The sequence below is a fragment of the Eutrigla gurnardus genome (assembly GCF_963514095.1).
Source record: "Eutrigla gurnardus genome assembly, chromosome: 1".
Lineage (NCBI taxonomy): Eukaryota > Metazoa > Chordata > Actinopteri > Perciformes > Triglidae > Eutrigla > Eutrigla gurnardus.
This window is the reverse complement of record NC_139915.1, coordinates 3,231,945-3,243,632: the sequence shown is the minus strand read 5'-3', so window position 1 is coordinate 3,243,632 and position 11,688 is coordinate 3,231,945. Positions and strand designations below refer to the sequence as shown.

Genomic DNA, 11,688 nt, shown 5'->3' with positions numbered 1-11,688 from the left:
TCTCTACTGACGTGCAAGTGTTTGGTCTGACCGTGCTGTCAGAAACAGCAGGCACGAATTTACGATATCATATGAGCCAAATCCTCGGCTCTTACATAATGGTGTGTACTGGTTTCTGAATGTGGCTTTCTTCTGGCTGTAAAGCAGCTTAATTACCGTATCTGGCAGATTATGTCCCATCACTTTCTGTAATCGTGCATCTGTTGGATTTGTTGGTTTTGTTTGCCTGGTGGCTTATTTTTCTACTAATTCTGAAAAGGACGTTAATATTCACTGACAGCTGACAAACAGAACATTTGAAAACACTCCCTCTGGGCTACACAGATTTTTTAGAAATCGAGAGAACATTAGTGGAAGGAAGCTGTTTTACAAATTACAACAATCTATTTGGAAAGAGTTATGAGTACATTGTAATAAAACAATGTAATATTGTATTTGATACAAGTTAATACCATTTAAATGGGGCTGGGAAGCCGGGACGTGTCAGCAACATTTGCAGATTTGTTGCCACTCATCAGGGTCAGCAGCAACATTTATGTGACAGCAACGGGCTGATGATTTCATAGTAGTAGTACATTCATTTTAACACAAATATGAAGGCACAGCTTAAACATTCCTTTCTTCTAGTTTCTATTCAGTCAGTGTTATCAATGAAAATAAATGTTCATATGCAGGAAAGTCCAATAAATAATGTTGCATTGAACACAGAAGTTGAGAATCATCCACCTGAGCATCAACTTCCATTGGACAGCTGCCGTGTGCTTTTTCTTAAACTCTGTTCTCCAGTTCGAGATGTTGACGGGATCGTTGCCGTTCCAAGGAAAAGACCGGAAGGAAACAATGGCACTTATTCTTAAGTAAGACCGATTTGATCTGTTACCAGTTATTCTTGTTATTGCTGTTTTTTTTTAAAGTTGCTGTTGATGATTTATTAATGTTTTGTTCTTAGTTTCTAGTGGTTTCTTCGTCTACAGTATGTACAGGATGTGATAAGCCTTCTCTTTGTATATTCTGTCAAATATATCAAATATCATTTATTCAAGATAAGCTGCTTATATGATTTCATGAATCTCAGAATATCCCGATGTTCATGACTCATCATGACTAAACTGAATATTAAAGTAGTTAAACTGATCCAACACTACAGAGCTACCAAGGATCTGGGCCCATGAACCCCCTGTTTGTCGTTTCTGTGCAGAGCGAAGCTGGGAATGCCACAGTTCCTCAGCCCTGAAGTGCAGAGTTTATTAAGAGCGCTCTTCAAGAGGAACCCTGCTAATCGACTCGGTACTGTATACATCACACATGGAAACAGGCACATGTGTTTTCAGCATCTACAGCTACATTTTTGTGCCACTTGGATGTGAAATGTAAGGGTCAACGAGGCTGCAGACGATCGCGGCAACCTAAAACTAAACACAGCTTCCACAGTCTTACAGTAATGTTAATCAATACCACTGATGTTGCAAATATCAAAGCAGGTTCATTGGAAATGTTGTGTTGCACATAAAATAATAGAGTTTTTTAATAAACACACATTTTTGTCACGTCAGTGACATTGTGTGCTCATGTGTCTGAATGTGTGTGATTGACAGGAGCGGGACCCGATGGAGTGGAGGAAATAAAACGGCATCGCTTCTTCGCATCCATAGACTGGAATGTAAGTACAATTAATCACACATATTTTGAAGCTGCAGCGCTGTTGTTTCCTGCTGTATCCTCATTAGCATCATACACATGTACAGATTCAGCTGGAAGTGAAAGCTTACTGACTGTAGATGTCCTGTCAAAACCTCCAATGTTAACTTGCAGAATGAATGAGATTTCGCTTGTATTAGAACCCCCTAACTGCCCTGAGTGCCTTCATACAGGTCCATCATCGTACCTACAGTGTTAACAGGACGTTCCTCGCTCATGGTCAAACTGTTGATGTTTTATCAGAGATGTTCTGAAAGCTCGTGACTCTTGTTTATCCGTTGTTGCGAGCAGTGACGCTCTGATTTCTAACAAAATCCACTATTATCAGCTTTACATGCCCACTAATCTCTCACTGTACTCCTCGCTGCATAACTACCCAGAAGCCTCTGCCAAACACCACATTTTCCCATTTACAGATGCTTTTGCTGGCTTGATGTGACAAGCTATCAATAAGAGGCTTAGTTCTCCTCCACACTATGCTAATTAAAACCTGGTGCTGTATCAGGCAGACTGCTTCACCCCGCTGTCCATCAGAATCAGAAGTTTGACCTTTTCTTTATAATCCTCCGGTCTTATTATGTCAATATTTGGGGAGTTTCTCCCATAAAACTGACAAAAATCTGCATCCTCGTTTTCGCAAAGAATGTCAGTTAAAAATAAAATTGTGCATTATTGGGAATAGTCTTACCATTAATATTAAAAACAAACAAACTTGTTCATTTATTATTTTTAACTCATCTGTTAGTTATTTAATGTGCATATTGCTCATAGATTCTGCCTGTTCACAACTGACACTGCAACGATGACACCTGCAGGCCATACGCAGTAATGTACTTCGATAAATAAAAATACAGCAAGCGTGTACTCTGTGTACTTTTATATAACGAGCATACAATGGGCATTACATTACATATCATATAAGTCACCTTTTTCTATCACGTGCTATGAAATTAGGACTTTTCATTATCCACAAGGTCCGGCCAATTATTATTTACCAATCTAATATTCTTCATTCAACCACGTTTCATTCCTCAAAGTGGATCCAATGACGGTTAAAGACAGCAATTCAATAGAAACACAACACTTTTCACTAATTAGAAGCATTGCTTTAATATTATGTCGTATTTGCACCACATCATGAGTCATTGGGTTGCTTACTGACCTTTTGTTTTGTTTTCTGCAGAAGTTGTACAGGAAGGAGATGAGGCCTCCATTCAAACCGACAGTTGGAAGACCTGAAGACACTTTTCATTTCGACCCTGAGTTCACCTCCAGAACACCCACGGGTAACTGAGAGACGGAGACATGCATATTTATAGATCATTACTGATAACTGATGAATTGGATCTAGAGGTTAAAGCTGATGATGCGTTTGGTCCTCAACGAGAAATCTGAAAATATCTGAATAATTGTAATTCTCATTAGGAAAAGCAGTGTGAGCCATGTTTGTGTCTTTCCGTCTTTGCCTGTGAAGATTCTCCCGGCATCCCTCCCAGCGCAAACACACACCAGCTGTTTCGTGGCTTCAGCTTCGTTGCAACGAATCAAAGTCAGGAGCCGAGCGTTGCCACGGTAGCGCCCTCTCGACAGGACGTGAACCACATCAACCCCATAGCCAAGGTGCGTGTCTATGAGAAAGCAGCTCTCCACATCTAATTAAATGATACACTTGCACATTGATTGGATAGTAAATTCACCACTAAATTGATCGCTGCTTAACTGAGTTAACTGACAGATAAAAAGACTTGATAATTAAGCCATTGGCTATTTAATTACGCTGACCTTTCCAAGTATCACCCCCCCCCCATAAATCACGCCTCAACTATTACCACAGCAACTGAATGCCGAAGCAAAGCAATTATTCTTTCACCTGATATATGAGCAACACATTTGACTATGACAGATACATTAAATGCATATGAATTTATATTCCCTGCAGCATCTCCAAGGTGACGTGGCCTTCAGTGATGTTTATGAGCTCAAGGAGGAAGTTGGACAGACGGTGAACTCTGTCTGCAGGAGGTGTCTGCACAGAGTGACTGCTGTGGAGTATTCAGTGAAGGTAGTGGACAACAACATTATGACCATATTAACATTCTAATATATTCAAAGTATGTTTGATCATACATCAGTGGTTGTCCTAGAACTTCACAGTGTATAAACACGTCTGAATACAATATAAATATAAATAATTAAAGGTATAATTATGGTAAAGGCCGGTTCTTCAATAAACTACCCAAGCAGCATGCTTTGTACATCCTGGCCTTTTAGAGGTTGAGGAGTTGCCATTGTGTGTCTTTTCTCAACACGTCCTGTCTTTTCTGTGTCAGATCATTGAAAAAGCCAGAAAGGATCCAGCAGAGGAGATCGAGATCCTGTTGAGATACGGACAGCATCCCAATATTATTACTCTGAAGGATGTAGGCGGAACACACCCACCTCTGTTTGCAAAAGCCATGTTAGAAGCTTCAGCATCTTTATAATGTGTGTGTGTGTGTGTGTGTGTGTGTGTGTGTGTGTGTGTGTGTGTGTGTGTGTGTGTGTGTGTGTGTGTGTGTGTGTGTGTGTGTGTGTGTGTGTGTGTGTGCGTGATCTTACCTTCAGGTGTTTGATGACGGCCAGAGTGTGTCCCTGGTCCAGGACTTGCTGAGAGGAGACGAGCTGCTGGACCGAGTTCTGACGGTGCCAAACTTTACGGAGAGGGATGCGTCCGACATCATCTGCACGCTGACCAAGACTGTGGAATATTTACACTCACAGGGGGTAACGTGTTTGTTTACACCTACAGCACACACACACTCATTACATCATTATACGTGAATAAAACTGTAGTTCTGGTCGGTTTCATCAGTAACAGTTTAAACAACCGTGTTGCTGATCGTGTGTGTGTGTTTCCCCTTTTTCAGGTCGTGCATCGAGACCTGAAGCCTTGTAACATTCGCTATTCTGATGACAGTGGACTCCCAGAATGCATCAGGATATGTGACTTTGGTTTTGCCAAACAGCTCAGGGCTGAGAATGGCTTATTGATGACCCCATGCTACACAGCTACATTCATGGCCCCCGAGGTAGGATCTCACCAACACTTACATAATGATGAACCAGCTATCAAAAAGACATTTTATTAATGTATTTATGATGATATTTCACTTGAAATGACTACAGTGTGTGTGTGTGTGTGTGTGTAGGTTCTGAAGAAGCAGGGTTATGATGCAGCCTGTGACATCTGGAGCCTGGGGATCCTGCTCTACACCATGATAGCCGGGTCAGTCCTCCTGTTGCTGTAAACCAGATGTGTTCCACGTAAACTTCCTGGTGAAATACCGTAGGTCAGACTCATTCTCTGTTATTGTTCTTGACATATTTATCTGTATCGTCCCAGTTTCAGTCCCTTTGCCAGCAGCTCTGAAGACACGGCGGAGGAAATTCTGGCTCAAATCGGCAGCGGGAAATTCGTCGTCACAGGAGGGAACTGGGACCTGGTGTCAGAAACTGCCAAGGTTTTAAACATTTTGTTTTTTATTTGACATATAAAATAGTTGAAATGATGCACTTATCACTTAAGCATGTGTTTAACAGGACATTGTGATGAAGATGCTCCATGTGGACCCTCACCAGCGTCTGACTGCCCCCCAGGTACGACCAGTCCGTGATACATGGAGCATTATTATTATTATTATTTAATAATAATAAAATACATGAGAGATTGCAGTATATATATTTTTTTGTATATCAACCTGAAGAGCAGTGTTGGAAATCCTTTTTGATGCCCATCAGGTCCTTCGTCATCCCTGGGTTGTAGACAGAGACCAGCTGTCGGACAGAGCTCTCACCAGACACGATGCTCTCACTGTCAAGGTCAGTTAACAATAAACACAATAATATCATCATTATTACGTTTCTGTTTGGAGCCATGTTACGTCCATAGTGTATGATAATGATGAAGTTCTGAATACACAGTTCACAGAAGTACAATTCTTCATTACTATACTTATTTCTAGGTATCTGTGAGTATTTATTTATCTGTTTTCCTTTTACTCTCTACATTTTAAAACAAATATATTTAAAATGACATTTTCAAAACAGGCTAGTTATTTTAGTTTTAATGCATTTGATGGGAATTACCTATTTTTTTTAAATGTGTATTATTATGATGTGAGATTCAGTTAGCCTTGCAAAAAACAGCCAGTCCAAATGTCCTTCATAGTCCTTTTTACTTTATATTTTGAGTACATTTCAGAGCCTGTACTTGTTTACTTTTACTTGAGTAAAGAAGTGGAATCAGTACTTTTACTTTTACCAGATTAAGTGTGTGTACTTCTACTTGAGTACAGATTGTCTGAATCCAGATCTACTTATCTAATGCTGTTGACTGAGTGTGTAACATAAATGTCATTATTTCTGTTGCCCTGAATGACTGAGCTCTTGTTATTATTTTAGTTCATATCAGCAACCATGTGTTCTCTGTCTCTCCAGCAGATGGCGCTGTCTGCCACTTAGTCGTTGGACATAATAAACCAGCATTAATGTGATGTGATATACTGTGCTGTTATCCCACCAGGGGGCGCTGTCTGCCACCTACTCTGCTCTGAAGCGCTGTGCTCCCGCTCCGCTCCTGGAGCCGGTCCAGTCCTCCAGTCTGGCGCAGCGGCGAGGGATGAGGAGGCTGGGGGGTCCCAACGTGAGTCCAGGCCCCAAAGACCAGGAGACGCCTCAGCAATCTGAATGACATCCAACAGAAATAAAACATAAACCGCGTTACGAAGTGGCCTATAAAGGTACGAAGGGACTGTTTGTTATTTATTTGAAGACCCACCGGAGGGATTTTCTGACCTCTGACCCCCCCTCCCACTATATAATTTATTTTAACATGATTTTAGCAATCGACATGGCAGAATAACAAAATAAATACAATAAAAAGCCAAAAAATAACTCAAATTCATGTGTTGCTGAGATGGATTTTTATACTTTATTTGAAATGTTGCTGTTTTCCCCCTCAGACTAAACGTTGTTGGGTGACCCACCCCTCAACAAAGAATAGTAAGACCCCCCTCCCCCCTATTTTCCTCCGGTGGTCCATTCCATAAATACCTACGGTCCCTGAATAAGCCTAATTAGCTACAACAATAAACCAAAGTTTGAAATTTGAAACTAATCTGATACTAATACAACATTCATCACCCGTGACTCTAAATCTGATCAAAACCAAACAGCTTGAAGAAGGGTCATAACCCTAAATTCATAATCATCATTTTAATCCTAAAATATGAGGGTTTCATTTAATCCCTCCCGTGATTTCAACTGGTTGACAAACATTTCTCATAGTTTGGTGTGTTTTCGGTCGTTCATGTGAGAATACAATCAGACCTGCAGTGCAATATAATACAGACCAAATGTCCACATCTATCTCCAGCAGCTGGACGACTGAGTCTGGCCTCCGACATCCTAACAGCTGTGTTCAGTGCCACAAACATGCCAAGTAGTCTGTTTGCTTTAGCTGTCATATAAGCACATACATGTATGTCACCGGGACATGACGCAATACATTTATACCGCAATACGTTCAAACTGCAATACATTCTTACCTTCCATGACATAGACAGATATTTAGAGTAACATGTATTGGAAGGAGGTACTCTTACTCTGATTATTCCATGTTTACAATCAATCCTCTGAGTTCTCCAGAGTTATGCATGTTAAAAATGTAAATACCCTCAAAGGGAATCATGGACAATGCCACTGAAGTCTCATTGTTCACATATGCTTAATCATTTCTCCTGTATGTCGTGTTGTCTTCCATGAAACAGCCTTTGGCTGTTGTAAAGCCGATGGTCAAAAGTATCCAAACTGCATTTCCCACATGGAGCAGTGGAGCTACGGCGTTACTCATGTTGAACGTAGTTTGTTGTGTTTTTTCACACACATTGAAAAGCATTCATAGAGGCAGGGGGATCGGATTGGCTCTTTGCTGAATATCACGTGGCAAAACTATATACTACTTTGTATTATTAACTCAGCAATCAGTGTGATGGATCACCCTTCAGTGTGTGTGTGTCGCTGCCTGTACACTTGTGTTTGCTGTCAGTGTCTGAAAGCCAAAGTGTTGGAGACCCACTGTGTCAGAGCATTGTACATAGATCTACTGTGTATTGCTGCTGCCCTGGTTGTACCTAATACGTTGTACAACCGCGAATACGAGGTAAGACTGAACAGGGTGTTTGAGTACTTGTGTTGTACAGATTGTAGTAATCCTGTACATATGATGATACGAGGGCTTCGTGTGACGCATTGCACAACTCTGAGAGGCGGAGCTTGGGCCGATGCAACCACGAGCAGGTTGTAGATACGACGACGTCGAAGGTGAAGCTGTAAATATTGTTCACCAACCTGGATTGTACATATAGTGTTGTACAAATATCAGCAAGCGGTAAGAGTGTACATTTTGTGTTTGCAGATATATAGAGATTGTACATATTCTATTGTTTTGTGCGTCCATTGCTCAGAGTGTACATATTGTCTATACCTGGCCAATCACCCAGTTATTGGCTAGAATGCCAAAGTTTTACAAATAAAGGAAAAGAGCAGAAATGGCACCGAAATGAGTGAAGAGTTGTTATTTCTTTGAAATCATACATCTGTCATGTTGGAATCCATCCATTTTTCATGTTATTAGTTACACTCTGTGAAAAAGGTTTATAACTACAGTGCAAAATCAAACATTACATCTCTAGACCAGAGATATTCAAGGGTTTGTAATTATACATCATTACAAAGTATTTTTATACACGACACTCATTTTGGACCCTGAAAAACGACAAAGCCAGTTAAATTCTGCTTCACTTTCCTTCAAACTGGGAACTGAGCTTCTAAAATGTAATCGAGGCTGTTTGAGGTAAAGATAAATCACGAAGGATTGTCCAGTAGTTCCAGAATAGACAAACATGTAACACTAAAATGCATTTATGTATCACAAAGTTATCAATCTATCAGTTCTACAAATACAATACCATTAAATACTGCAGCTGTAACAGTCATTTCACATTTATGAAGGTCATGCAGAGGTCATGTTGTTGAATAATCGTTACATGGTCTAATGCAAATAACAAAGAGACGCTGATGACGATTAACAACCCAGTAGGAAAAAGACCCACATTAAAATGCTATAAAATGATTTTACTTAACTGACTTGACCCATTACAAAATAGTAACAATTAGCGTCTTTCAGATATATAATATTATTTTTAATAAATGGTTTTCCGGTTGAAAATTCTGTGGAATTGTTTGCATTAAAATACATAAAAGAGGAAGACTAATGAGTACGTTAGGAGGAGTAAACGTGTATTATGATATTTTTGAATCTTTGATTAGTGTGAAATGTAATCTACAGGCAGAGAGTTCAGCAAACGTGTCCTGGTCTCCGTGATAATGTGGCCACTAGATGGCAACCAATCATAGCCGCTGCTCTCACTGCCTCTCTCTCTCTTGCTGAAAGTTGTTCCTTTTCGAGCCATAATCCCCCAAAAAGAACACTTTAATGTGTATCAAGCAACCGGCCCACACTCGGCTCCATCAAAGCTTTTAGCGGCGCTGAGCTGATGTGTCAGGTGGGTGTGGCGGGCTCATCAGCCTGACATTTAAGTGCAGTAGTGCTCAGAGCAAAAGGGATTGGAGGATATGAGTAGATACAGATGACAAGCCCCCCTGCGAGGATGATTGCAGTGGAGTGACAAGAGGAGAGCAAACAACAGATAAAGGAAGGAGAAGGTGTCGGGAGGGGAGACATGAAAGGCAAACCAAAGAAAAGGAGCTTTGAGAAACAATAACTCAACACAATTACAGCTTTGATATTATGTTTATAAAGGAAGGACTTCAAAATGGGTTTTCTGATCTTATTCAAACTAATGTCATTTTTATTTTTGTTGAAGTGTCTGAATGAGACTCTGGACCCAGGTTGCCCCCCAGGTTGCCCCCCAGACGCCTCGACATCAGACGACTGTTCCTAAATGTTTAGGATGGGTTCAATGCAGAGGTCAACTTTCTTTGACATACAATCAAATATTTCTGGTGGTCTAGTTTTGGTCTTTTTTCTTCCTTTAAAATCAAAATGAATTAAAAACCTGCTTTGCAACATCCTTAAACCCGACAGCACTATTCATGTCCTTTAATACCGGAAGTTTCCCTGAGCAATTACTGAATAATTGCTCTCTGGAAGTGTGGTGTTGTAGCACCACTCGACCTCTGACCTTTCTGCAAAGGGAGAGACATTTAGATACAGATGAAATGGAAGGTGCTCTTCCATCATGACGGTGTTGCTCAATAGACAAAACAAAGATAAAGCTTCCACTCATGCAGATGTCATGTTTCCCCTCCGTCAATAAGAAGATGTAGAATTACTGCATCATGTTATTGCAGGATTAAAGCTCACACATGATGCTTATTTTGCATTACAAAAGTCAGATATTGCAACATTTGCACATGATGATAAAAAATAAATCACTTGACTAGTGCTGAAAACAATAGTACTGTGCCTTTATACTTCATCTGTTTTGTCCCTCCCCATTTCCTGGGCAATAACTTATATTTCCAGTAACCAGATGAGAAATGATTTCCAATGTTGCTTGTTCATTTCTGAGCAAAGTGATTATATGTAGTTCTATCAGAAAGCAGAGCCATCTGGTGGAAGGACGTCTCAGATGTTCTGCGAGTGGCATAAAAGCATCTTAATATCATCACATTTACTTATGGATGATGCATCTCCAGTCGTGCTGGCTACAAAATAAGTCGAGGTTAAAGATGGATGCATAAAGACGAGATGATACTGAATTATGGCTTTTAAATGTAGAACGCTCCCTTGTGGATCTGTATCTGTTCAACCTTCCTCTTCATCATAAAACTGAGCTCCCAAGACAAGCGACATACACACTCCTGACAGGGACGGAGATCCCACCACCTATGGCACTGGGTGCACACACACACACACACACACACACACACACACACACACACACACACACACAGAGACCCACGGACACCCTGTGGCACTACAGCTAGACCTGCCACTCGGACGTTCAGCGAGTCAGACGGACAAATCTGCAACAGACGGCTCCTGACAAAGAGATTATCACCGTGACAGGAGAAGTGTGTGCAGCTGTGGGGGGGGGGGGGGGGGGGGCTTCTCTTTCACCGTGCCAGTGTTCAGAGTCAAAGTCAAACTTACTACTTACTTCATGCGTGTGTGTGTGTGTGTGTGTGTGTGTGTGTGTGTGTGTGTGTGTGTGTGTGTGTGTGTGTGTGCTTATTGAATGAGAACATGGCCGTGACGTGATGAAGGTTAGAATAAGGTGGAATCAGTAATAAGTGTTGTGAGATCACAATGAGACATTTAAAACATGAGTTTCTGCTGACAGAGACGCAGTCAAACACTCATAAATCACAGCTGATATCAGTGGGTTTCAACCATCTACAAGCAAAAATAGAACTGTAGGTATTTCTTTTATCTAACGGGCACATATTCTAATATTATGTGGGACAAACAGTAACACTGCATTTAGAAAAAAAAAACTCCAGTAGAAGAAATACAAGTAAACAAATATGTGGAAATTTAGTCACACATTTGAAAGGATATTAATGACATTAAGAATAGAAGAAAACAAAAATACAAGTTAATAGCAACAAAATGGAGGTTTCTATGGAAAACTAAAAAGTGATCAACTCCTTCGTAGGAGGTTTGGTTAACAGTCAGAATGTTAAAACTAACATAAACATTGTTTGCTCTTTATATGGCGTAATTTATTGGTGATCGAATTGCACACTGCGTATTGTGTATGACATTATTGTGTATGACATGCAGCGTGTGACACAGAGTGGATCGTTTTCCAGTCGGTGAAGGTGTTTAATTTAGTGTTTTTAACAAAGCTGCCACGTTTGTGAGTGCGTTTTTTTGTGGTCTGTTCCTCACAATGACGTATTTTACAGATAAGTAGGAAACAA

The 11,688-nt window shown here is 40.5% G+C and overlaps 1 protein-coding gene across 1 annotated transcript in view; it reads left to right on the top strand.

Moving 5' to 3' along the window:
* rps6ka2 (ribosomal protein S6 kinase, polypeptide 2) overlaps window positions 1–6,607 on the top strand; it is a 14,771-nt gene extending 8,164 nt beyond the window's left edge. The window contains exons 9-22 of the mRNA XM_084001854.1: window positions 787–857; window positions 1,199–1,287; window positions 1,596–1,660; window positions 2,882–2,984; window positions 3,173–3,318; window positions 3,638–3,760; window positions 4,029–4,118; window positions 4,303–4,461; window positions 4,605–4,766; window positions 4,887–4,963; window positions 5,081–5,198; window positions 5,278–5,334; window positions 5,476–5,556; window positions 6,260–6,607. Of these exons, the coding sequence (XP_083857980.1) occupies window positions 787–857; window positions 1,199–1,287; window positions 1,596–1,660; window positions 2,882–2,984; window positions 3,173–3,318; window positions 3,638–3,760; window positions 4,029–4,118; window positions 4,303–4,461; window positions 4,605–4,766; window positions 4,887–4,963; window positions 5,081–5,198; window positions 5,278–5,334; window positions 5,476–5,556; window positions 6,260–6,427 (1,509 nt within the window). The 3' untranslated portion in view covers window positions 6,428–6,607. The remainder of the gene's footprint in view (window positions 1–786; window positions 858–1,198; window positions 1,288–1,595; window positions 1,661–2,881; window positions 2,985–3,172; window positions 3,319–3,637; window positions 3,761–4,028; window positions 4,119–4,302; window positions 4,462–4,604; window positions 4,767–4,886; window positions 4,964–5,080; window positions 5,199–5,277; window positions 5,335–5,475; window positions 5,557–6,259) is intronic.
* The last annotated feature ends 5,081 nt before the right edge of the window (window positions 6,608–11,688 follow it).